This window comes from Mugil cephalus, chromosome 19 (genome assembly GCF_022458985.1).
Source record: "Mugil cephalus isolate CIBA_MC_2020 chromosome 19, CIBA_Mcephalus_1.1, whole genome shotgun sequence".
Taxonomy (NCBI): Eukaryota; Metazoa; Chordata; class Actinopteri; order Mugiliformes; family Mugilidae; genus Mugil; species Mugil cephalus.
In genome coordinates, this window is record NC_061788.1 from 5,637,625 (window position 1) to 5,664,742 (window position 27,118).

At 43.3% G+C, this 27,118-nt stretch overlaps 1 protein-coding gene across 10 annotated transcripts in view; it reads left to right on the forward strand.

Annotated features, from left to right (window-relative positions):
- Positions 1-27,118, forward strand: part of LOC124997051 (disabled homolog 2-interacting protein-like) — a 152,713-nt gene that overhangs the window by 41,824 nt on the left and 83,771 nt on the right. For 2 of the 10 annotated variants that reach the window (XM_047570562.1, XM_047570563.1), the window contains exon 1: positions 18,842-20,101. The exons of 7 other annotated variants lie outside the window; for them this stretch is intronic. In XM_047570562.1, coding sequence (XP_047426518.1) covers positions 19,978-20,101 — 124 coding nt within the window. In that variant the 5' untranslated portion in view covers positions 18,842-19,977. Of the gene's footprint in view, positions 1-17,470; positions 17,566-18,841; positions 20,102-27,118 lie in introns of those variants that run through there. One more of the 10 variants, XM_047570567.1, reaches the window with a different exon arrangement.

Here is a 27,118-nt window from a genome sequence, read left to right on the forward strand (position 1 = left end):
TCCGGCGTGATTACAGCGTCCCGGCAGATAGCAGTTCACTTAAAGCGCGCAGCCTCGTCATCATTCCTCCGCCAACATGTGTTTACACGCTGCAGTCTGTTACCCACGCACAGGAGGGCTCAAACGTCAACAATTTGGAAAGTTGCTCTTTTGCTGGGCGCCTGCAATTTCAGTGACGCTAAACATTTGTGTCGATTAAACATATCTGTGGCCTTAAATTATTTAGATCTTAGAGGAAATGCGTGTCAAGCTAGAAAATTTTAAAAAGTCTTCTTCTTCGTTTTTATTTAAGTTGTAGCGCAGCGCTGTGTGTCCAGTCGCAGGGCGGGCATTGTTGTCCTATTATTAGAGCGAGCCGTGGGCCAGCCGGCAGCTGTGGGGAAGGAAGTCGGCTCAGAACAGCCGGAGAAGAGGGATTACTGGGAACGCCGAGCGGGAGCTATGGACGGACTGCTGGAATGGCATTCCTAAGGTGGCCGAGTCATTGGCGGGGAAGATGGGTGAGCCAGAGCACCGGACCGGGGATCAGCGTGGATCATAAGGGTGGAAGAAAGAGGATAGAGGTTAGCAGTGATCTGGACCAGTACACTCTGCTGTGTAATTGCAGATTACAGCTGCTGTACAGCTGCGTGTCTTGGTGGTTGACACATGGATTTGTTGAGGCGGCAGCTCTTCCTTTTAACACCGTTTATTGTGTCGTTCCTATTAATTGATTGTTGACGCCTTAAAAAAAGAGTCCAACACACACATAAAACTCAAATAAGAAGTAGCTGCAGTTATCAAAATAGTTGATGAATTTCTCAGTGTTTTCATCGTCATTGGGTCGTTCTCATTTGCTCCATTTGATCCCAGACTGAATCAAGGGTGATGTACGTGAAATGCACCCAGTGTGATGCTTCACTCAGGCCGCTCACGTCCCGTCTGTAACATCTTTATCTTCAGTGTCTCAGGCAGTGGAAGTTGACTAAGCGTTCTTAGGCAGCGAAAGTGGATGGAGTTCCTTACGTGGAGTAATTACTCGGTGATTGACTGCTGTGATAAACTGCTGTCACACACCGGCTAAAGAGATAATAGAGCCACCCCTCCCCTCCCTCCATCCCGTATTACTCCCATATCTCTGCCATCTCTGCTCCCCTAAATCTCTGGTGTGTGTTAGAGTGGCGAGAAAAGCTCAAACGGTGCAAAAAATGTAGCGAGGGCTTTGTGGAATGCAACTTTTGACTTTTAATTTTCAGCAGCTGGTATTTGTAAGTGTGATTACATGATGTGTTTAAACTTGGGGACCACGCGTCCTCATATGGGGACGTTAAGTTTTAAGTTTGTGGCACCTTATTCTGCTTCATTTAAACTAGATATTAGTAAAAATCAACTAACGTAACGAAAGTGGACAAGGTACAAAATCTCATCAAATATTGCAGTTTAAACTTATTTATTTATGCTTATTAACTTTTCTAGTTTAATATGACAGGCAAACTCTTACTTCGCTTATTAGCAAGTACTCAATTGAGGACATTGGGACTTCATTATTTGCAATTCTACTTTTGCACAGCAATGTTCAGGCATGAAAATTAACAGTTTTATATTTGGTTAACTTAATTATAATATTGAGTGAAACAACCCCCATGTCCACACACGAGGACATAATTTTTTTCCCCAGAAACTACTTCCTGTTCAAAGATGTTGCTTAGGTTTTATAGTTTCTGTTCTTCTATTCCTATTCTCCAATTTCTACAGGTCCTACGCATCCCAAATAAATAGAAATGGGGAAATTAAAAATGCATACCAGACAAAAGCTCAGGTCAAGTCCTGTCTCATGTCCTCTCGCTCTCAAAGATCTGTTGTGAAATTCCCTCTTAAGACATCGGAAGAATACAATTGAGAAAAAAAAAAAGTTTCAAGGTGAACATTTCTTTTCCTGATCGTACTTGTTTAGATGTTTTGAAGATTGTGAAATCAAAGATGAGCTCATGATGGGGGGAAAAAGGTTCGATTAGAAGCAGCAATATTCTAATAACATTTAACACGGTCGTACTAGCAGAACAAGACCTGTCCTCCGTTCTTTCCCCACTCCAAAACCAGCTTCCTGAAAAACAGCTATGTAATTAGATGGACTCATAAATCACAAACAAAAGAAAGGATATATATCTCACAGCCGCATATAAGAGAAGGGGAGGGGAGAGGAGAGGTAAGGGTTTGTTGTACGAAACGCCAAACAGTTAATTCGTAAACATGTGTTTCGCAGGGTACACTCTGTACATCTCCGCACGCTCACACTCGGTGGGTGATCGTAGCCGATGTGTTTAGATCTGCTTTCTTTCATTCAGCTTTGCAAGTTTGGACACGTGGGTGCCATTTGCTTCCAGCGCACTTATTCCTCATAAAGATCAAACTCAATTAGCCGTGTCAAAGTATTTAGACGTATGGAGCACTAATGGCGACAGTTTAACATCTGACTTTAAGCCACGAAATCCTTGTTTTTTTTTTGTTGTTGTTTTTATATGTTGCCCTAAAACTCTCTTTAACCAACAAATTCCTCCTACTGTTCGATGCTGAGGGGATTGTGGAAATGTAGGCTAACGCTGACGTCTTATCAGCTTCCCAACTGAAAGCTTAGTGAGTGCAAACAGTGTATGGCATTTGATTATTTAATGACAACTATAAATCCGGAAGGCATGTAAGAAGTGGTGACTATTAAGCAGGCATGAAAGTGGAAACTTCAGCCAAGGGGTGGAGGTGTTTGAAATAACTTAATCCCTACTTTGTACCTATTAGTTTGATTCAACATTTCTGCGTCAAACTGTCATCTCTCATAATTGGATCTCGTGGCTTCAGAGATCCGTTTATGAGGCTTTACAGCTTCATTCGTAAACATGCGATATTGCTGCGTGCAGGTGTGTGACAGGTGGAGGGAGAAGGTTTTCAGACACGGGACTTTGCACACTTCTCATATTAGGATAATAACCTGCCTCAGATAATGACTCTCAGCTGGGAGCCATATGTAGTTGATAATAATTGAATTCTAGGGCGCATAACAACCCGAGCTGAGGACACGCGCTCCACCGAAACTACCAGTCAAACACATGAGCTCACTGTGTGTTCGGTCGTGTTCATATAGGCTTAGAATCGCACGGAGCTCGCTGCTGCGTCAGCATATATCTATGCCGTGTGCCACCATGTTGTATGCAGCTGTTGTCACGGTGGGTGTTTCTCGGCGCATCCGTGGTGGTATTTTTAAATCTTTGTTGGACGTTTTCTAACCAGGATTAGATTTATTTGAATTTGATTTTCGGTCAGTCTGCGGGTTAGCTTGAACAGAGCCTCATAGAGGATAAGAAGACTAGCAGCAATAGACATTAGAATCTACAGTGTGGACAGTAAAAGCACACAGTGGTGAATGAAGTTGACGCTGATTTACAACAGTGAACTGGTGGAGCAGCGTTTAAAAACAGTGATGATCGTGCAAATTCGTCTATGCGGCGCAGCTGTGCTAGGGACTAGGTTGGGTGGTTGTTGCACAACAGCCTTATGAAAGAGAGGTGGAAGGTGTGAGGGATTTGACAGCCCGACAGTAGAAGCTTTTCTTAAGTCTATCGGTTCCGGATTGGATAACTCCCTATCTTTTCCCAGAAGGCAGTGTGGTGAACAGTCTATATGCAGGGTGGGTGTGGTTCCTGGAAATGTGACTGGCTTTTTTTTTTTTTTCTGGACTCGGCAAGTGCAAACGTCTCTGATAGGAGGGGTAGCGGGGAATCAATGGTCCACACGTTGGTCAAATGCACAAATGAACCTCATTCAACAAAAAAATTCAACGGTAATTTGGTAAAAAACAAGTAACTCATAACTACTTCTACATTATGAAGGGATTTGCTACTAGGTACTAGATACAAGTTCCATCAAGTACCATTAAAACAATGCAAGTATTTGAGATGATGTCTTCAGAGACTGTGTGAATGTGTGTGTGTAAACATGCGACATCTTTGCTGATAAAGCCTTTTTTGTGTTGATATACTACAAAGGAGCTGGGCCACCCGTTGAGTTGTCAGTGACTCGGGAGATAACGGAGCAAGCGGAAGTAGGGGCGGCAGTGCATGCGAAGAGAACGATGTTTGGCTTTGATTCAGATAGCCTGGCCACCCGCGACCTTCTAGAGGACGACCGGTATTAGGAAATGATGCTCGTATTTCAAGTTCAGGATGCTTAGGATGCAGGTTGTGATAAATGGAAACGCACGTTTAAAGGAAAATGCCTCACGGTAGTATAGGGGTCGCTTTAGCCTTAATCCTACCGACGTCTGCTTTTTGTCCGTTACTAGGCTCATGCTGGGCCAAGTTCAGGCACTTCTGATTCTCGAGAACCCATTCATCATATGATTCATTGGTGGGATTGTTTTAAGCTAGCCCTCAATGGTGTTTCCAAGGAAAACTTCCTGGGTTCAGATCCTATGACACATCATCGAAACGGATGTAGGTTGTGGCATTTATCATCATTCCTGCAAATTCTGCATTGGGTTTTAAGGACTTGAAGTTATTCCTGAGTCTCTGTCCCTCAAGTGTCACGAATGCAGAGTTCAAGAGTTCAGTGATGACTGCCTCTTTACTATTTATGATAATGCTGTGGTCGGGCATCGCGCCACGCTACAAGCAGCAACAGTCAGAGAATCGTCTGGATCACAGGTTGGCGAAGGCGTACGTATAAACATGTCTGCGTCTCCGATTTCTAGACAGACTGGTAACCAATTAAATCTTTGCTTGGGGGGTGGGGGGGGGGGGGCATCAGAACGCTGGCTGTCAAAACAAAATCGGAGTGCAGAAAACAACACACATCTTTTGCATGCGAGAGCTGCACTCTCCGGAAATGTGAAGGTTATTAAAGCACAACTCAAAGTGCTGACACCTATAGAAGGCAGTTTTTAACAATACACCATATTTACATAATCTTCTAGAAAAGTGTTATGTTCTGTTTTTTGTGCTGAAGTTTTACTTCTGCCTTTAGATATACACTTCACTGTTCTATAGTTTATAAGAAGCTACAGATAAATAATCTCCAAGAAACAATTATTAAGACTAAATATTCAAACAAGGCGTCTTTCTAGTAATGCTGTAACATTTTAGCTTAGAAGCTAGCCCAAACTTTCCACACCAATACTCTGTTGGGAACTGACTACTTTAGTGGGCCAATCCAAACATTTAAATGGGCTTCATATGGTAATGGACAAAGAAGTAACAGCAACTTAAACATAATCTGAGCACTGTAGAGTTGAATGTGTTCACAACAAAAAGGCTCTGATTGGTTGTACGACCATCCAGCCTCACATTCTGATAAAAATTCAGTATAGCGATAGTTGGGCCTGTTCATGTTTCCATCGTTTTGACTAAACTAAATCCACATGCAAAAGCTTTATCGTTCTGTCATAGGCTTTCATTGTCAGTCTGAGTCGTTATTCAAATAAAGACTCGCAGAACAGGTATTATGAAAGAACACTTTTCACAAGTTTATTTCAAGGACATTGAGGTATTTACTTAATTTACACAAGAGATGGTGATAGTAACAGTATTGACTTAGGTAGACTTGCTCAACAAGGGGAATTGCTTGGTCCTAGTAGCTCAGTTGCACAAAACCATTCTTGAAAACCACTAGTGAAAAGAAAAATGTGAATTCAATTAAATTCATTTGTATTGAAGGTTATTATGAAATAAGTGATAGTATAAGGAAAACAAGATGAGATTTACATATGTGCAAATGTACGGGAAATCAAAACAGATGTAAATGTACACTTCATACATAAATGATAAGGCGCAATAATATGGATGGAAAAGCTGGAGTTAAGACACTCACTGAAGATGCCTTCAGCCCAAAATATCAGTTTGTCTTATGTTCTCTGAGTTGACCACATGCACTGCAAAAAATTCATTTCAAGAAAGCAAAATATCAAAGAAATACATCTTATATTTTCTTCAGAGACAAGAACTTTGTGATTTTTTTAACCCATTGGCAGGTTTTTGATTCAATACAAGAATATTTTGCCTCTTTCTAGTAATGCTGTTTTTGCAGTGCGCATGCAGTACATGTGCACACCGTGGGAGAGAAATCATGTCGATGATGTAAGAAGGCGGCCCGACACGCCGAGGCGAAACAGAAAACAGGAAAGAGGGGAAAATGAACTCCACTCCCAGAGGTTCTCCTTTCCCTCCTGCGTACCTCACTTCCTGTCACATAACTCCCCGTTTCCCATTTCACACACTCACACATTCCAGCAAACTGTCTCCAGCTATTATAAATAGACAAATCTATTATTTTTTTTTTTTGTTTTTTTATGCAACTGCAAAGGAAAATTATAGTTTAAAAAGGAAGGAGTTTTTTTATAACCTGATTTTAACTGCAACACTGACCTATAGTGGTTTTACAGAACCAACTGTTGGAGGCAGCACTGTCCCAGATAGTTGTACTCCTCCTGTGTCCTGCCCTCAATGTCTCTGAATAGCTGCAAACATACAATGCTGCATAAGTTCAGATCTCCTTGTTTCCTCCCTTTGAACATACTAGCAGCTACCGTTTCATCACAGGCACATTCACAAGCATGTGTGCGGAGAGCTAGGACTTGAGATTGCTGTTTATCGCCCTGGATGTGCATTCCCATGCGAGATAAATGTTGCCGATCAAAGGGATGTCTGCGCTTAGAGGCTCAGTAGTAAAAATCAGTCACTTTAAATGCCTGTTTTGATGTCTTTCCTCCTTATATCTTTGTCCATGCACCTGTGTGTTTGGACTTGTTAGCAGATTTGAGCAGCTGTGCTACCTCCAGCAAACCTCGCTAAAATACGTGTTTTTCCCGGCTTAGGTGGCTCTCCACCAATCCCATTTCCGCTTAACAGGAAACTGAAAAAGGTGTAGCTCGCCTTGACCGGTTGTTAAAGCTTTAAGATTTTCCTAAAATCCTCTAGGTTTTACTGTTCTTCTTAGAAACTCTCTGCTACCATTTACCTGACAGATATAAAGGAGCCATTGTGAATTTGTTTTCTGAAAATAGGCACATAAACAAAGACCAACGTTTATGGTGCCAACAACTCATTAAGTAATAAAGAAGTCTCGGTAGCCAAGAGTGATATCTAAGCCAGTGCTTCCTACTTTACTGTCTACCTACTTCCTGCTTCTAAGTAAATCCTTCCTGCACTTCAGGGAATATAATGGTACAAGGATTTATTGCGCTATTGATTTACAGTTTATCGTTTCATCAGGTCCGATTGGACCCAAAAGAGCCACAGTGTTGTGAAATCTAATCAAGTAAAATGTTCTTGGAAGTCCTCTGCAGTTGTTAGCTGCTGCTAGGCTCTCTGTGTTTGCATGGTGGACGATTCTACAGTTAGCAACACGGCTAACCACTGATGTCAGGATGCAAGCACAATGACAGCGCTAACATGCTGATATTAGGGAGTTATTATGTGTGCGAGTAAACACAAAGCACAGCTAAAGCTGAGGTGGGTGTCGATTGGTTTTTGACGATAAACCAAGGTGGAAATGAGAAGAGGAGGGAGCTACAACAAACATAAACTGTGCTTAGGTTTTTACTAAACATGCAAATGTTCCGTGTAAGGCTTTGGGGTGCAGTACCTTCCTCCGATTGAGTAAATCCCACAGTGCTGGAGGGGTATGAGTTGTTAAAAACAAACATAAAAAAAAGAAATATGCAGTAAAGAGGGAAGTTTTACATGGATCTCGCTGGGTACACAAACCTCACAGAGTCCATCCAGGTAAGATAAATATGAGGCTGACATCATGCTGCTGTTGAGGCAGGATAATCAATATGCCAGACAACAGAAAAGCACATTTGTAAATGTGATCTTTAAAACATTAAGGAGGGAAGGAAGCACTCAGCGGCAGTTCAGTCTGACCTTCACTATATTTATTGCAATAATTAAAGGGGGTTCCAGGGAAAAAAGAAAATACATGATTTTAAAGGATACAAGTTTAGAGGCACATTTGAAGTAGAAATAAACTAGCTTTATGGGCCACGATGTCATCATTTATAAGTGAAATAAAAAGCAGACTTACGGGTGCACGCATAGAAGAATACATATTTAGTTGATTCATTTTTTTATTTTTGTGTTAGCATAAAAATTAGGACATTTTAGAAATACTTACAGATAGAAGTTGATACTATTTAGTGGAATCTTTGATGCTGCATTATTTCGTTATTCATGACTTTTTGGGGATTGGCGCCAGATTTCAGTTTAAACATATGTCTACTATAAAATGTCCAGATGTTGCTTTGCATTCTTTAGACGCTGTAGAAAAAAAATGGTATTTCTAGCATGCATGCCTCTTCAGGCACTGACTTTTGTGTTGAGGTTGGGGGCCGTGCTGCCTTCTGTTTCAGTCCGTTGTGTAGAGGTGTTAAATATTAGTGTGTTAATTTTTCTGCCAGTGGGAACATGTCTTGTGGAGTTCTGCAGGGAAGCTGTTCGGGTCCACTTTTATTTATTTGGGTCCAATTTTATTTGATGTTGGCTAGGCTACTTAACTGGTGTCTTCTTGTTGGTTGCTAGCTGGTATCTTGGCACATGGGATTGTAACATCTCATCCTGTGTAATATTGAATATTTTTTTACTAAAGTAGACAATTGGTCTGATCAAATTGATCATATTGTTTCCATAATGGGAAAGGACATTGTGATTTCAAGGAAATGCTCTGCTCATGTTCCATCGTCTGTTATGAATGACGTTGTTCAATTGCTTGTTTTGTCACATTTGGAGTATTGCCCTCTCATTTGGTCAAGTGCAGCTGAGAAACATCATAAAAAACTTCAAACTGCACGGAGTAGAGCAGCCCGATTAGGCCTCCATTGTTCTTTCAGGTGAGATACATACAGTTATCACGGCTAAATGTAGAGGATAAATTAAAATATTGTCTTTTGATGTTCATGCATAGCGTGAACAGACAGGTTTTTGTCATGGACACTCGACAAGTGAGCACAGTACTCAGTTATTGAAACCATAAAAATTTATATCCAGTATAGATATTTTAAAAATTTACTAACTAATATTTTTGAGACTATATTGATTATTGTTATTTGATTTATACTCAGAGTGACTTCACTTATTTGTTTGTGTGTTATGTTTTAGCCGTTATGTGTTTTCTTATTTTGTTGTGTGGACCCCAGGAAGACTAGCAACCATTTGGTGGAAGCTAATGGGGATCTTAATAAAAAGTAAAGAAAGAAAGAACGACAAGATTTGAATTGTTCAGCTTTTCTCCCCATGTAAAAGGCAAAACTTTTGTATCTGGTTTAATTTAATTTCAATTACTTTGCGTTAACGTTGCATTAACGTCATATGTTAATGTCTGTTCTTCCTTATGTCTTCTTTTTCATTTAAAGATAAGCAAAATATGCCTGAGCCTTTGATTGAATCTGTGTGGTATATAGCTGATTTTTAATAATGGTTACCCACCCAGTAATTAATTAAGCCATCTTCTTTATACCGTGCAGCGTGTGTGTAGTTCCCCCATTGTAAGAGAGTATCACCTCTTTAATATCCAGGCTGTGTGTGCTCATTCACAGTGATCATTCCAGTACATTAACTAACTGTAGTCTGCTATTAGAGAGCCCTGGAGTGGCTAGTCCAGACCGTGTGCATGCAGATGAGAGCTCAATTAACAGTCAGCACATTTTCACTTATCAAAGGTCGGTGGCTGATGGATGGAAAAGTTTTACCGTCCCATTAACAGGCAGCATAAGTATTGCCTGTATCGTTGCCAAATCTCCGGCCGCCCCACCGCCGCCTCACTCCGCGGACCACTTAAATTTCACATGGCCATTTAACAAATTATGCCCATTGTTCATGTGACAATGGCGTCCCTGTGGCTGAATGGGAAGTAGCGACCCTAACATGGGCCGCGACTGAATTCCGTAAATTCCAACGCAAAGGACATTAACAGTAATCGAGGGGTGTCTGTCTGTTTTTCTTTCGTCCCACGTTACTCACTTTAAAGCAGAGTTGTGTGCGCTGTAAGCAGGACTCTGGTGAGCGGGGAGAAAGTGTGTGTGCACTTAAAGGAGAATTCTTCTTGCTTGTACAAAGAGAGCGAAGGTTTAAAGAGCAGGCAGTAAAAAAGCAGAGGAATGAACTAAGAGGAGGATAATTGAAGCGCTACAGTCCCACTTCTGTAATGACATGCTTTGTTACCTATAAAACTGGCTTCCTGGCTCTCTCCGTCCTCTAATTTTTTTTTTTTTTCTTTCTGCATCTTTATAGCTTGTCCAGACAATTACAGATGCCTTACGAGAAGGAATTTATACGTAATATTTCTGCACCTTGTGTAAACTCTGTAATTTGGCGGTTAGTTGTCATGGTTGTCTAAAAAAAGAAATTTAATATGCGACAGTTTAAATTACACCATCGAGTTTCTTATAAAAACACATTGTTCAGGTGATTTGTTAATAACTACTACACTAATTTCTGCTTTTATTCTTCCACCCTTCCTCCATAGCACGTTTGTTGACCTGGGATGGAAAGAGGAGTTTTAATCGGGATTTAATAAGAAGGATTACTAAAAGGAGATGAAAACCTACGGAGAGCTTATTATATATTATGTGCGTATGTGTGCTCATGTTGGATCAATGAAGCCTCAATCTATTTGTCTTAGAGGGAGATGAGGCTGCGCATTAATGTGTAGCTAAATGAATCCAGCAGTTTCTGTGTGTGCATGCGCTTTATCCTTGTTTGTTGTTTTGCTGGTCTCGCTGTGTTTGCAGGACAGGTGGTTATTTGTTTAATCTACAGAGAATTGATTGGAATAGGTTCCCCCGGTGTCAGCATTCGCTTGAATGTGCTCTATTCAGACTGTAATCCTGACATTGTCTCTTTGATAAGCGTCGCACGTGGCCTCGCTGCGCGGGTTTCGCTGTGTGCCGCGCAGTATTACTGTGTGCTCTGAAATGATGACAATAATAATGCTCATGTGTTGAAGTCATACATTAGGTTAAGATACCAAACACTGGCTTGAAGATGGTGAGCGTTACTCTTTTGCGTTTTAATTGTGTATTGGACTATTGATTTAGAATCAATAGAGAGATATCACTTGAGGCGTATCCCACCTGTCATTGGGCGAGAGGCCGGGTACACCCTGGACAGGTCTCGTTTGCACATGCACGTGAAAAAAACAAATCACTGCCTTAATCCGACTTTAACTGGACAACTTGTGCATGTAAACACGTTACTCCGACTAATATCAGAGTTCTCCTTATCCAATTATGACACCAAGATAATGTGATTGGAAATTTATTTTCTCCGCCATATATATGCTTGTGCGCATGCATTGGCGTATGACCCCGGAACAAAAACATCCAAGAAAACTGGTCGCAGAAGAAGAAGGTAAACAGAGCGGGTAGAGGGATAGCGCCATCTTTATCTTTACATACATTACGTATGAAATTAAAAAGCTGAGCTTTTCTCCATTTTGTTATTGTTTAAAATGCCAGTCTGACACATGAACGACTCTTGTTTATTATAAGACGTAACAGGTCAACCAGAAAGGGACACAGAAAAGACACATATCGCCACCTAGTGTGGAGGAGGAGAACATGTTCCCGTCAGTTATTGGATTTTCTCCGTTGCGTGTAAACTGGGACAAGGGCCGCATTCAGAAAGTCGAATTTTGAGCACGATTAAGCTGTGCATGTTAACGCACTGACGGAGAGACAGACAAGCATTCACACTCACTACAGACAATTTAGAAATCACCAATTAACGTAACGAGCATGTCTTCGGATGGTGGGAGGAAGCTGGAGTACCGAGAGGGAACCCACACAGACAAAGGGAGAACATGAAACAGAAACTCCACACAAAAGGCCCCAGTTGTTGTCTCTTCACTAAACGATAAATTATTTAAACCTCAGCCCCTACTGCAAATAAGAGAGGACTGAATTTGAAATTGAGATTTAATAGACTTGTGAAAGAGAGAGAAAAACATCCTTCAGCTTGCATGAATATGCATATGGCTGCACCATACACACCGATCTGCCACAACATTAAAACCACAGCCAGGAGAAGTAAATCGACCATCGACCATCAGTGTTCTGCCAGGAAGCTTTTGGTCCTGGCATTAATGTGGATGTTACATAGACATGTACCTCCGTCCCATAGTAATCACACTCCTTGATGGCGTGCACACAAAAATGGGTAAGGAACAACTAAAAAAAAATATCAGAGATTCACTAGATCCCAAACTGATCAAGTATCTCTGGGACCATCTCCCTCAACAACAACAGGTTTGACCTACACAATATTATGAAGGTGGTCATAATGTTATGCCTGATCAGTGCATACAGAATTATGCTTTCAGTTTTTAGTTCCTTTGCTTCCTGTAACCATTAACCCTCCAAACCTTTTTTTTTCATGACGCTATAAGACTGTTACTTATCATTTGCCGGGTGACAATGAGAGGACACGTGAGAATGAGTGGTGTTGCAGTACAAAAACCAAAAAAAAAAGTGCTGAATTAAATATGACTGCTGATGCATTTTGAAAACATCATTGTCAGAGTTCTTTCTGTGCTCCTCTTCTCAAGTGGCTGCTTCATTAGCGAGATCCCTCTCATCTCCGCGTCCCTCCCTCACTCCTTATTTGTGCTCTTTATTCCTTTAATCATTTCAAAAAAAAAAAAGAAAAAAAAAGAAAAGAGTCCTCCCCTTCTCTTCTAGCGTATGTGTTTGTCTCTGGCCGGCAGTGTCACACAGCCTCCTCTGTTCTCTCTCTGTCTCTAGTCGTGTATAATGAGTGCTGCTTGGGACAGGACATTCTGCAGCCTGGCCTTTACTCTGGAGCCAAGAGGGAGTGGGAGGCATGAAAAGACGGCATAGATGGATGCCACCAGTCTGTCACTATAGCAGCACAAGTACTAGTTGCGTGGTTGCCGCTTTGCCTTTAAAGGCAAATTTTTAATTTTGTAAAACTTTAAAGTGACTCCACATATGGCTGCAGATCTCAGTTTGATCTCAAGTGACATCAAGGAGCAGAAAAAGGGGGAGTCCACTCATTAAATTCAAGGCTTTCTGGTCTCCTCAGTTCCCCCCCTTGTTTCTTCACCTCTTCATAATAGAGTGGACCGTCCGGCTTAATATTTATATTCATTTCACACCGCGCATGCATTTTTTAATCAAACGGCATTTCAGTCCGGGGCTCTCTGTCTGCCGAGGTTCAGCCCAGATTATCTTTTAATGGAGCTGCAGATCTTCTCTTAGCAGACTTACAGATTCATCAGGGTCGTGCCAATTACTATCAAACATGTTTGAAATTGGGGATTTAATTATGTCAGCGCTCCTCCAATAATCAATGAGGGTGGGGGATAAGTCTACAAGGACGCGGCTGACAGGGCGGTGGAGCGGCAGCGAAAACATTCCAGCCCTTTGAGGCTGAACGTTCGCGCTCTTACACCTGCTGACAGACATTAAATGTGACGGTTTAAAATCTCACCTTCGGTTTTTCTCTGAAGAACAGACACTTTTTTTTTTTTCTCAAAGTTAAAGCTGTTTCTCTTCTTCTTCTTCATCTTCTGTTTTGATGCTGTTCCCGTTGCCAAACCAGTTTGAAGGTGCATTACTGCCACCCACCAGTCTGTGTCTGAGCGCACATCAGTCAGTTCACAGACACTTTTGTTTACACCCTGGTTTCCATCCTTCAGCGTGAAGTGTGCGCTATTATTTTGAGATTGTGTGTTGTCTGTTGTGTGCTAGTTAGAGATTAGAAAGAAGAATATTTGTGCAGTTTCTTCTTAAGTTTGCATGTGCAGCTAAAAAAACAACAACGTTGGCGTGAAGAGGAGCATCAGAGGGGAATATGATCTATTATCATGTGGATATTTATTGGGATAATCTAAAGGTTCTTAGATGTGAGAATCTCAAACTTCAAAAATCATAATCAGTTCATACAAATGTAAAGATTTCATACACGATCAGGCATAAAATTACATTCTGAGGGTCCTGTGGTGTCTGGCAACAGGATGTTGTTAGTGGGGGCGTTGGGGTGCTGTGGTTTGACAGGAGTGGATCTACCCACAGATACTTGAGCAGTGTGGAATGTAGTGAATTTGGAGGCCAGGACAACACCTTGTTATTCAGGTTTTTTTTTTTTTTTAGTTCCTAAACTGTTTTTGTGTGTGTGCTGCTGCCATCAAGGAGTGTCATTGCTATGGGGTGGGGTTGTCTGGTCTGGTCTGGTCTAGGTGGCTGCTACATGTCTAAGTAGCATTCACATTAATGTCAGGTTCTAAAGTTTCCCAGCAAAACATTTAAGTGTCACGTGATGGTCAATGTTATTTACTTTTCCCGTCAGTGGTTTTAATGTTGTGGCTGATCGGTGTACACACACATACATACATATATGAAAATTCGAAAAGTGTGTGTGTGTGTGCAGATCCTTCATGTCGGTACATTTATTAAGTGAAACCGTGATTTTATTTAAATTCAGCAGCGTTACCTGCACGTCAGTTCAGCTGGCGGACAGATGTAAGACTGATGTTGCTCTCGAGCTCATCTTGATTCGATGTAGTGCATTCGTTTTTCTTACATCGTGGTGTAACTGGTGGTTCTGTTGCACGCTGATCCAAGTCTCCATCTGTTAAGGCCATCGAGCGCTGTCAGGACGGTTTAACGTGACATCACCCAGGGCTGTCACGCTCTTCAGTTGTATGTTGCCCTGGTTTCCAGGAGGGGGCAGTGTTGACACAGGTTTGTTCTGCCATTCGGTTCACTGGCTATACTACTTCATCTGTCTGTGTAGGAGAGCTGCTTGGGTACATTGTGAATAGTTTGCAGTAGTTTTCGCTTTGTCTTTTCCTAATTACTTGGATATTATTTTGTTGATTAGACACCGAGCACTTTTATGACGTTATTTAAAAACTAACATTGGCTTTATGTTTGCAGCCTTGTCTAGTTCCTCATTGATCTCATAGTTCACCTTTATAGGGAGTGACAGAAAGAGAGAAGAAATAAAAGCTCACCATGTTCTCTGCGAAGAGTTTGTCAATATTTACTCCAAACCAGCAGCGACATTATTATATGTAATAAAGACTTTTCGCAGGATAAATTATGGCCCGGGGAGGCTCAAAGCAGCAGTACCTATCAATTTTGGTTTATCCGCACCTTGCAATCCATGCTAATATGTTTTGCCATTTCCAGATGTTTTCTGTGTTTGGTTTGTTTGTGCAGGTCCAAACGCTGTAATTGCACTCCGAGGTTTGGAGCCTGGAGTTGAGGTGGTGTCTGTCCAGAGCCAGATAACCTGTAGAGCTCTGAAGCGGTTCGTTTTGTGGTGATATCGTGATCTCGCCCCAAAAAACCTGGAGCACGCTCCCGAGTTTAGACGCAGTGCGTCCCAACGCCGAACATCTTCCTCTTCCGCGAAGCGTGAAGCGGCAGTTTGTCCTCGTGCACTGCTCGGATGATGACATCTGTCAGGAGCGGACGCCGTCTCCGAGTGTGCGCTTTCCTGTGTTTGCTTCCCTGCTCGCTGCCCACACACATCTGTCCAGGAGGACGCGCTTTGTAGCGATGCATTTTATTATTTTAAAAGACACCAAGCCAACCAACCAATTCGTCACCTCGATTCGGACCAGAGCAGACAAACTGTAGGTGTCAAAAAGCAGCTGTTTCTGCGCAGTCTAATCTCAGCGAAGTCTCTCTGAGGTTGGCTGACTATAATTCAGGTGTAATAGCCAATATGTGCCACTATGTGTGAGACCCCACTACGAGCGAGGAGGAGGCAATAGAGTGAGCCGCGCTGAGAATCAATACATTTCTCTTTGTCTTTTTGTTTGTTGTGAAAGTGGACTTAGTTCATTTAGAGAGCAGCTGTGGTTTGGACTACAAAAATGGTGCTTCATTCACAGCCATCTCAGTCTCCTTTGTCTGGTGTTTTAAACTGTGTGTATATACTTATAAGCACAACACTGATTCTTTCATTAACAACATAATTATCCTGCATTACCTGATAAAAATCTACACGCAATAAAAAATGCTGCGGCTTTTTTAAACCACCATCCAAATTATGTTTTCCATGTATTGCTAATTGCGCAATATAAAGTACGGTACACTTTCAATTCAGTGAAACGTTACTGATCTAACTCTTTCCTTTTTTTCCTTCTCGTTTGCTGCCACGTTGGGTCTTCTCCTCCCCTCATATGTGTCTGCTACCAACAGGTAAGACATTTTTACTTTTTTTTTATTTTCTACTGACAGCTGATTATGTGGCGTCTGCAGAGAGGTCCCCAATAACCATTCACGCACATTGTTGTGTGTGTCTGCGAACGAGAGACACCGTTGAGCGCTTCGAGTAGCACTAATGTGGAAAAGTGGCGTTTAAGTGCAGACCATTTACATACACAGTACTTCACAGTTTTATTGCCCCTTCATAGAAATATAAACAGGTATTGAGTGGACACTTCAACCGAACCCGTCTGAGAATATCTTTTTTTGCACATGACGTGGATCTAGTTGGGATGAAATGCAACGATGTGTGATAATGATATAATGAACTGAAATGATTCCGTTGGATTCATAATGGATGGGCGCCGGTGCTCCCGTGTAATGTTTTATCGATGGTCGAGCTGTATTATTTACAACTCGAGAATCGCTGAGAGCGTTTTGTTCTTTTTGTGCCGTTTTCAGTCCGCGCTGTATTCGGAATCCTGCAATAAAGGCAATTTGCCAATTTGCGACGTTGCAGACCAATCGTTTTTGAATCGCCAACGTTAGGACATTTCGGTCCTGGAAGTTTCCAGCTGGCACGCACGTTAAAACAAAAGCCCGTGGTTTTTTTTTTTTGCTTTTTCCCTTTTTCCTCGGGCCTCTTATTTGGACCTTCCGCCGCTCGCTGCCGTCTTTGTCGCCGAGCCAGAGACCCATCCATAGCACGCGAACTCTCCCTGACCCCGATTTTCTGCTCTCCCCGCCTATAAACTCCTGGCTCGTGCGACACAAGAACTCAATTGTAGGTAGCTGTTCCCACAGTGGCTATTATGCAGGGAGGACAAATCAGCCTCCTTTGAAATTTAAAAAAAGGAAGTCAAGTCTGACGCGTGTCTCCTTTGTGTGTGTGTGTGTGAATAACGCTCAATGTGTTTGGCTGCAACCTTAGTTTGAGTCTGTTTCGGGGACATTACAGGTTAGATCTCTACCATTGTATCGCCGTTTTCTCCACCAGACCAAGAAAACATGTGTGACAATATCTTCAGGGTGTTCTGTGTGCCCAGCGGCAGCGTTGCGGAGGCTTTACATTCCCCCCCGCTTCCCAGCACGAGGCTCTGGCTCCGTCTTGAGTGATGCACACCCACTAATGGTCCTTCTAAATACTCTCCGTGGGACTGGTGGAACACAGGCGAGCCAGTGTTAGAGACGCACAGACACGAGCGCACGCTGCTACGTGCTGTCGTTGGGAGTTTATGAGCTGAGGTAATGACAAAAACCTCCTCATGGCGCGTAGCATTATGGTCCCCACCGCGCTCACTAGCAACAAGCGGCATCGCAGCGAAACAATCGAGCAGCTATTGAGGGGAGGAAATGTAATATAGAGGGTGAGTATGAGGGAGCAGGAGAGGAAGACTTTGATTAGGTACAATCAACAGACTGGAGTCATTCATCTTGGGAACCGAGGGAGATGTTGATTACAAGGCTGAAATTTCAGCTTTTTTCTCTCGGGAAGCCTGATTGTTTACGACTGATTTGTGTTTCTGTTTATTTTTATTCGAGGGCTTATATGTGGTCACAAAGTTCCACGTACAAAAGTTTTTCCACTTCCGAAACCCGTCTTCAGCGGAGCATGTTTATAGTCCCAGTTAGTAATAATTCACTTATGCTAATACATATGGACGTGTAGACGTGCCATGGAAATTATTTCAACATATTTAAACAATCTGTAATATTTGGGTAAGAAAATAAGATCCTGTCTAATAGTAATAATGCATTGGCTTTATATAGCGCTTTATCATAGACACTCTGCACCAAACATGACTCACTCATACACCAGTGGGGTAAACAAGGAGCAAGGTGGGTTAAGTGTCTTTCCCAAGGACAGATAGTCACCTTATAATAAAATAAGTAATAGACGGGCGCAGGATGCATTGAGGTCCCCTTTGATAGGTCTGACCTCTGACCGGATTCGGCAGTGGTCCGGCTCACTTGTGTCCGTGTCCAGATTCCTTTTGGTAGTGGGAACGCAATACATCCTGAGTCGCATTAAAGGGCGCCTATACTCCACAGGCGTGCTCCTGCATCAGCAGGGTTTTTGGATTTGCATGTTAATGCCAGGTCTGAACACACATACTTCAAACTGGTCACTTGCGAGATGAAAAATATGAGACCTAAACAGATCCATGGTCACTGTAGTCCTGATTAGAACCTCGTTAGGGGATGACTGGTATCACCGGCTTTATTAGTACCTAGGGTCTGGTGTTGCTATTGTAGGATGTGGTGTCAGGAAGTTTCTGAAGCTCGGTTTGAAGCTTTCTCTATAGCTGCCTAACTTCCCTTCTGAATAAGGAACACAGACTACTGCCACATGCTGGTATGGAGAGTTGTTCTTGTACAGGTTGAGTTTTCTTTAGCCAGCTCCTGTCCAGGCCTGGGGGATGTGATGCGAATTCTAACGAACGAAATCACTGCAAATAATCTGCAAGAGCTGTCGATTTTAAGCAACTGCCAGTTTGTCACAACACATTCATCCCACTCTGACAATAAGCTTATTCCTCCCTCCCTCCATTGTAACTCGTAGACATCAAGACATGAGGATTGGTGACACAAAAGAAACAAGGCTCGAGAATTTATTACAATCAGGAACCACTTGACACTCACACATTAATTCACGCATTCAAGTGTCCTCATCAAATCACAGTCAAGTCAGACACAAAACCTGAATATACATCAGCCCCCATGTGCACACGCTCGCATCTGTGCCGTTGAGTCGTGGACTCTGGTCCGTCCGCCTGACCCCTCTTCTTCAGGGCACGCTCTGATTGGCTGCGTCGCACACTTTACAACCTATTTACATCTGCTTGTGATAGGCTGCAGAGTCCCCAGCCATGCCATTCTTGCCTAGGGAGGCAAATAAAAGCGGCTGAGCTGAACTGTAAAACCAGGAGCTAGACTAGGCCGCGGGGCCGGATCGGGAGCCGCTTAAAGTCAGGGGGCGGTGACGAGGAACCAGCTAGACCCGTCTGCTGCTGCAGCAGATGTCGCGTTTTGCGAGCCTGCTCCGGGTCAGCGCGTGCTGATAGAGGGGAGGCGAAGCGTGCTGTAATCCGATAGCCGTCTTTTTAAACTCCGTTCCACCGAAAGCCGCATCAACACGTGTTTTCTCGGCGTCCCAAACTTTTCTGCTGTTGTTCCGAGCCACATAGCATGCTCTGCCTCTCCCCCTCCACTCTCACTCTCCCTGTTCTGTAACTCAAACTGAGTGAAGGAAGGCTGATATATTGGCGTTGGATGTACACAACATCCGAGAGACGCCTTTAACTGCTTCGCGAAGCTAAGGAGCCCGGCTTTTTAACTGTCTATTAAATTCCTCCAGTGCACTCTTGCACTGGGAACAGGAAGAGCTTTCCTGTCATTCAGGATACACGCTCACACAGTATTCCGGACATCATGCCTCTGGGATCTCACTGTGGGAAACTTTGAGGGGGAGTGTTCAGAGCTGGAACAGTAGTTTGAGCCTCTGGGACAGGACACGAGTAATGAAAAGAAGTGGATGTTTGGTGGTTCGAGCTGCTCTCCCTCCGACTGGAAATGGTTTGACCGGAGAGCGCGTTTGATCTCAACACAGCCCATGAGGACTTTAAGTAGATGCGCGCGAGAGGACTCTTGAGTGAAGTTTGTGATAAGCAGAACTGGACTCCAGAAGAAGCTCGCCCGCCGTTTATCTGCAGTGACACCGCGTCAAGAGGACCCGCTCTCGGTGCCGCTGATTTATCTCGTCGTTGGGAGCCGGCGCCATGGCTGGGGTCACTAGGAAGGGGTCTGGGAGACCCTCGTACTACTACAGATTCCTGGGCAAGTCCCGACTGCAGCGTCAGCGAAGCCGGTCCCGCAGCCGCACCAGGCCGTCTGCCAGCAGGGGTAATAAATACTAGTCTGCTACTACTACTAAAAAAAAAAAAAAAAAAAAAGTCAGTAGTTTTAGCATGCACACGCCACAAAACCCAGGTCTGGTAAAACTGGTTTTGTAATACTCTGTAGCTGTTTTTATTGTATTATTTGCATCCTCTCATGAGTAATAACTGCAGATGTAATCCACATTATGTAAAGCAACATAAACCTGAAATGAGGAAGTTCCCTTAAATGTTCTAGTCGGCGTTATTCGTTCTTTCATGAGAACAGCCCTTTCTGCCGCGATTATTTTCGCCGTCTTCCTATTTTCGGCTGCGCGACCCTGTGTTTTTGTCTGTTTTCATGCGTCTGTGTGAAGAGTGAGATGACAGCTTGCCGTCACCGCTCTCAGAGTGATGCTACTTTCGCACCGCACCGCCGACACTTTCGACTTCTCACGGCTCGGCGTTACCTCGATAGGTTCCACCCTGCCTGGGAACTCTGCGAACTGCGATTTTTTTTATAGACGCTCTTCAAGTTTGTTTGTTTTTTTCGCACCACATTACTGCACTCCTGCTGCCAGTCAGTGTCCTGCAGCAGCGCGTTTGTTCGCTCTGCTGCTCGGTACAGCTGTTACTTACTGCTCGTGGCGATGTTTGAATTGCAAGGTTATAGTGATAACTCTTCCCCTCAAGGCTTTGCTAAAGTTACTTGAGAGGAGCATCTCTGAACTCTTTGGTCCATTGATTTATTTATTTTATTTTTTCCAAGTGAGCTGCTCAAACTTGCCATCCAGGATATTAAGTAGGACACTGTTGCATGTCTGTTGCTCTGCCGTGGATGTGATGCAACTCTCCAAAGCCAAATAGTTCAGGATAACGAACGTCAGGCTCTTTTTCTCCCTCTATCAGCAGGCTAGAGCCGTGCTATCTTTTTTAAAACAACTTGCATTCTGATGTTGCGTAGTTACTTTTTTCTCTGGTGCGACACAGACAAAGCCAGACATGAACATGGGAGAGACAAACAGAGAATGTAGGTCCACGTTGCTGATAAAAGAGGGTCTTTGAAGTCTCCCTCCTGTGTCATTCAGCCCTCTGCTGAGCACACATGAGCGCACATGCATTTGAGGTGAAGTACAAAGACACATGCAAACACACTCTGCCTTGATCTCTGTGGCTAAGTGCGAGCTGGTGTCAGTAAAAAAAAAAAAAAACTTTTACACACTGACTGCCGCGCGTTAAGATAGTCGCACATAGACCCGAGAGGACAGGCTGGACCCAGATGGAGGGGTTGATTCATAATATCGTGTAGGTTTCTCTTTCGTCTCCAAAACAGTTGGGACTCACCAGAGAATGGACATGGACCTTCTGAGGATGTCCTGTCCCACAAATACTGGATCAGTTTGGGATGTAGACACCTTGTGCTGCTCTTCTTGTTTTTTTTTTTTGTTGTTTCTAAACTGTTTTTGTGTGTGTGTCTGGGGATGGCTGCTGCCATTAAGGAGTGTCATTGCTATGTGGTGGGAGTGCCTGGTCTGGCCTAAACTGGTGCTACATGTCTAAGTAACATCCACATGAATGCCAGGTCTAAAGGTCTCTCAGCAGAACATTTAATAAATTAAGTTATTCACTTCCCCTGTCGGTGGTTTCAGTGTTGTAGCTGATTCGTGTACGTGTATTTCTAGAAGTGTTAGTTGTCGTTTCTTGTGTTCTTCGTCCGTTCCTGAGAGCAGTTTCGGTAAAAAAGAAAGCTCTTCTAAGTGCATTCTCAGGATGTGGTTAATCAAAAATAAGATGTAGTAGAAAGAGTAATGGATACGGTGAGATGCAGAGATAAGCCAAAAAGTGTTCCTGCAGTCAAAACACTGCTAACATTAACTAACCGATGGAAGTGTCGGAGCTTTTAGCAGGAAAAGAGACGTGTTATTTGCATCTCGAGTTAATAGTTAAAAGTAGAGCTGGGACACCAAAAAGCTGCAGTTAAAAGTTGGCTTTTTTAAATCGATTCTAGTTGGGACTATGTCATCCATGCTATTCTTATCTTTTTTTTTAACCAGGGTAACGTGCCTTCTTCTCAAGAGTAACAGAGAAGGTCTGCACGAAAACAACATCTGTATGATGGTTTGTAGCTTGTTCTTGTCGAGCTGCGTAACTGGCATGAGATCTTCTGATTTCCTCTTTTAAATGAGGAAGACCACTGTTAATTCCTCTCACTTGCAGAAAATGCATATGTAATGCCGTTTGGACACATCTTCTCATTCAATTCAGTTCATTTTCACACCCTTGTTCCCACTTCGATCACGCACATACACAAACAGACAAGAAACCAGAAGAAGAAGAACTTTAATATAATTGCACACGAGTTACAATGAAATTTTCATGGCACATTTGAATACAATGTTAGGTTGTTATTAGGGAATTGATTTGCAGCAATATATATATATATATATTTTTTGCCATCCAGTTTCTTCCTTTTCCCCAAAACTTACAGTATTATTATGCACATTCAGTGTGACTTTCCTCTAACTCACTGAAATGGGATGTGGAGACTTTGAAAAGAAACTTCTCCAGTAAGGAGTTCAGTGTGCCTGGAGCGCGATGATGTGATATTTCTGAAATGTGTATCATATGAGAAGCCCGGCAGCGCAGAATAAAAAGAGTATTTTTGTCCTCACTGCACAGCCGTGAACAGATCTGAGAGTTTATCTTTGAGGAAGTTACTGTAGCCCTTCTTGACGGGTACACCGTCACTGGCATGGATCAGATGGCAGCTGCATGAGCTCATGTGTTATTGTTTTGTCAGTACACTCATTGTTATCCCTGAACGGAAAATCTTCTATCAGTTTGTTTCACCCCCAACATCGCTCTGGGCCTGTTTCCTCTTCTTTGCCCGGGTGGGTGACATTTACCTTACCAGAATTACTGCTTATCTGAAAGAGAAAATATCGAGAGAGACAGGCGGGAGACAAAGCGAGTGGAATCGTGTGATCTTTCTTCCTTATTCTGTGACTTTTGAAGCTTTTTGGTGCAATCAAAAAGCCGCCTCTGAATTGTCCTGTTATTGGATTACTGTCATTTTTCATAGCGAAATTCATAATGCATCTCTTTCTGCAGCGGCAGAGTCTTTGTTCAAGTTTCTCACAGGTTGCAGTGGCTCCGGCAAACTTTTCAGAATCCCCAGAGAGACAGAGCGATTTTGGTAGAAAAAAAAAAGAAATAGGTCTTTTGAAAAATCGTTTCTTACTTGGCTGAATCGGGCTGTTATTGCTTACCATTAGATCTTTCAGATAGACATCAGAAATCAGACTGCCCTTAAGACTGTTTATGCGCTTTTCCTTGCGTAGACACATAAATCTGCCAGTTTTTCGTCTTGTAGAAAGAACTTGACATTCCTTTTTTACACCATTGATCTCGGTCTTTTCTTGCGAAGCCATATTTTCACTTTAAAACTGGCAAAAAAAAACACACAGCTAAACACAACTTTGCATCCTTTCCTTTCAAGATGGCTGCAAAGGTCTAGACACGGTGACATCAAGGAACTACTGGCAACGTTGCCTCACGTCCCCTGTGTCTGGACCAAACAGTTGCGCTTGAACACACCACGGCCAACGGCCAGCTGGCACCTACGGCACATTCTGGTCAATCTCTCACCGACACGCGCCAATTCAACACCCAAATTAAAGATGCCGAGAGGTTGATCTGGTGGCATCAAAACCACGACAGCTTGACACGGACAAATGGTCGACCATCGGCTTTGTGTGACCCTCTTAACTCTTACCCTACCCTTAAAGCCAGTTTCTTTTTGTCTATTCCTTAGTCTCAAAGGATTTTTTAGCTACTACATTCTTTTTCCGAGCTCATCTCATCTTCTACGACCGCTTATCCTCACAGCTGTCATCGGGCGATGGGCGGGGTACACCCTGGACAGCATCACAGGGCCAACACAGAGTCAAACAACCATTCACACTCACATCTAGTGTCAATTTAGAGTCACCACTTAACCTAAGGAGGAAACCAGAGTACCCAAAGACAACCCACGCAGACACAGGGAGAACATGCAGACTCCACCCAGAGAGACGGGCTGGTATGTCCACACTTTTTCTAGGAACCTTGCAGTCATTACAAGACTTTGAACAAACAAGCTACACAGTGTTATTTTAGGAGCCTCTAGTCTTTATGCTAACCTAAGCTAACCAGTTTAGGGCTTTAAATGAAACGGGACAGAAACGACGGCGCCATCAATCATCTCATTTTGCAAAACAGCAAATAAGCACATTTTCCAAAATGTCAAAGTATGACTCCAAAACTGCCTTTTGAACCCTCTGCTTTGCGCAACCCAAACTTTCACTGAGTCAAATTATTTGTCCACATAAACAATGCAGTCGCCTAAAATGAGGAACCATACTGGTTGACGCTGAGGGAATTAAATGGAAATAGTAGAGAAAATAGAGAAAAACAAGAAGAGGAAACTAATAATTAGAACCACAACAGCCACTGACAGGAGAAACGAATAGCTTTGACCATCTGGTGATTATACAATGTTCTGCTGGGAAACATTTGGACCTGGTGTTCATGGGGATGTTACTTAGAAATGTAGCACCCACCTAGACCATACCAGGCACCCCCACCCCATAGCAATGACACTCCTTGACGGGAGCAAGATGCAGAAAAACAAAAAATGGTTTGGGAACAACTCAAAAAACACGAAGAACTGCATAAGATGTTGGTGTAATCTCCAAATTCACTAGATCACAAACTGATCAAGTATCTGAACCTATACCGCCCAACCCATAGCACCCAAAGGCCCCCCCACTAACAAACACCCCGTTGCCAAACACCACAGGTACCCTTAGAAGGTCCATGTCCACTCTCTTGGTCGTAATGTTATGCCTGATTGGTGTAAAGTCCAACACTAAGCAACTGGAGAAGGCCAGTCCCCACTGACAACCATAAACCACCATAAACCTCTGATGTCATCACTCACTGTGCATCATCACTACTCTACAACCCACCTATGGGCCACCCCTGAGGTGGGGGCCTTGGGATACTCCTGACTAGGATCATATATATATATATACACACACACAAAGACCAGAACTACAACCTCCAGTGAAATGCGTCTGTTAAAGCATGCTCAGGGTAGTAAGTGCTTGTACAAATGAGAACATTCCTCTTTAAATACACAAGCAACACAGCAACAGAAGCAAACTGTATGAAACTATAAAACACCACAACGGTGACACAAAAGTTATTTCCAGCAGCCTGCAAGAAAGCGTTTGAACTCCTCAGTAACAACTCAATAATGCATTGCAATTGACAGCTATTGCTCGTAATGACATTCTCAACGGGTTCATAATCCAGAAACACTTTTGATCTGCGCTACCGCGTCATGCTTAGCTTCTGTCAGGCTGTTTATGGAGATTTTTATCAAAGTGTGTCTGTGTTTGTGTATCTGCTGATGGGAAGTGAGGACAGAATTCGGGCTGATGGTTGGGAAACGTGTCCAGGACACCACGGTGACTCAGTTTCCGATGCCTCGGTCACATTTACACCCAAACACAGGAAGCCGGGAAACATGTCTGCGCTCACGATTTGAGACGCAAAGCGTTGAACTACTTTGAATATTTACATGATGGTGAAGGCAAAAGAGAGCGTTGGAGCTCAGACGTAATTGCCAAAGGAATCATTTTGTTGATTAGATTTGATCCGGTTGTGCAGCTTGAGCGTCGTCTCCGAGATTAAGGATGTGCTTTAGTAAAACAAAGGCCTCATTAATAATCATAGGCAAACTCATTCTAGCAGAAATTAACACGGAGTAAAAGTGTCACCCATTTATTTAGCCAATTTTGTGTTAAAAGACAAAAAAAAAGTGTCATTAATTTGCCTTTGTGATCATGAAACAGAAATATGCACAAAGGAAAGGAGCGGTGATGTGGAAGCCCCAGACGTCTCTGCATCTGAATGTTTAACCTGGGATTACATCCTGATCTCAGCCTCATTTCTGAACTTCTGTGTCCTCGCCTACCCTGTTCTCACTTAGCCTAGTGACTCACGGAGAAGTGCCGGATGACGCAGCGCTTCTGGGCACCCAAAAGAGTCCAATAACAGGGGGACAGGTGCAGGCTAATCCCCCCTTAATCCCCAGATATCGACTCAGATTACAAGTCGGAGTCAACGAGCAGTTTTGCAGAAATAGCTGTGGAACCAGAGAGGATTACTGACTGTAAAACTGCCGACACACAGCAGACAGAAGTTATTGTTACGCGCACTTATAGTATACACGAAACTGACAATGCAGAGTCTGAAAAGGAAACGTCTGCCCCGACTGAAAGAATAGTGAAAACATGGATACAGACGCACCGTCAGCAGCCCGGTGGTTGCGTGTGGTCGTTTTTTTTCTTGGGTTTGGATGTAATATCTAATTAAAAGCACGAGAACAAAGAAAAGCAAACCACTCCGAACCGATTTGTAAGATCTCAGAAAAGATCGTGCACGAACGATTAGAACAACCACTTAGTAGTAGGCTGAGATCAGTGGACGGCGTCGCTGTTTTCTTCTAGTAACGATCTCACCGGCTGACGCCGGGCCTGCATGAGAGGGGCGTTTGCTCCGTGCCTGCGTCTTCTGTTCGTGTTACTGGGATCTCAGTCGGCGGCTGCAGGAATGTAGCTGCTGCGTCGCCCTCTGCACAAACACAAACTTCCTCCTTCTGCTCACCACTTCTCCTCCTCCTCGCCATCCACCACCCCTCTCCTCTGCCTTCCCATAACAAACCGCGGACAAAGGCATGCGCGTGCCAAACTAAACAAGAAGCAGAGCCCCTCTCGCTGGGGATCACGTGGTGGAGTGTAGATCTCTTGTGCCTTAAGCCAGCTGTGGGGAGTAGACGCCGCCTGATGCTTCCCGCTACATATCTCTTCTTTTATGCTAATCGTTTTCGCTTAGTTCCAGACTACATTTTGACGTGATTTCACGCGTAACTTCATGCTTTGTATCGCCAGCTCACGGTTCGACTTAGAACAGAAGCCGGGTAGACGTCGTCGAAGGC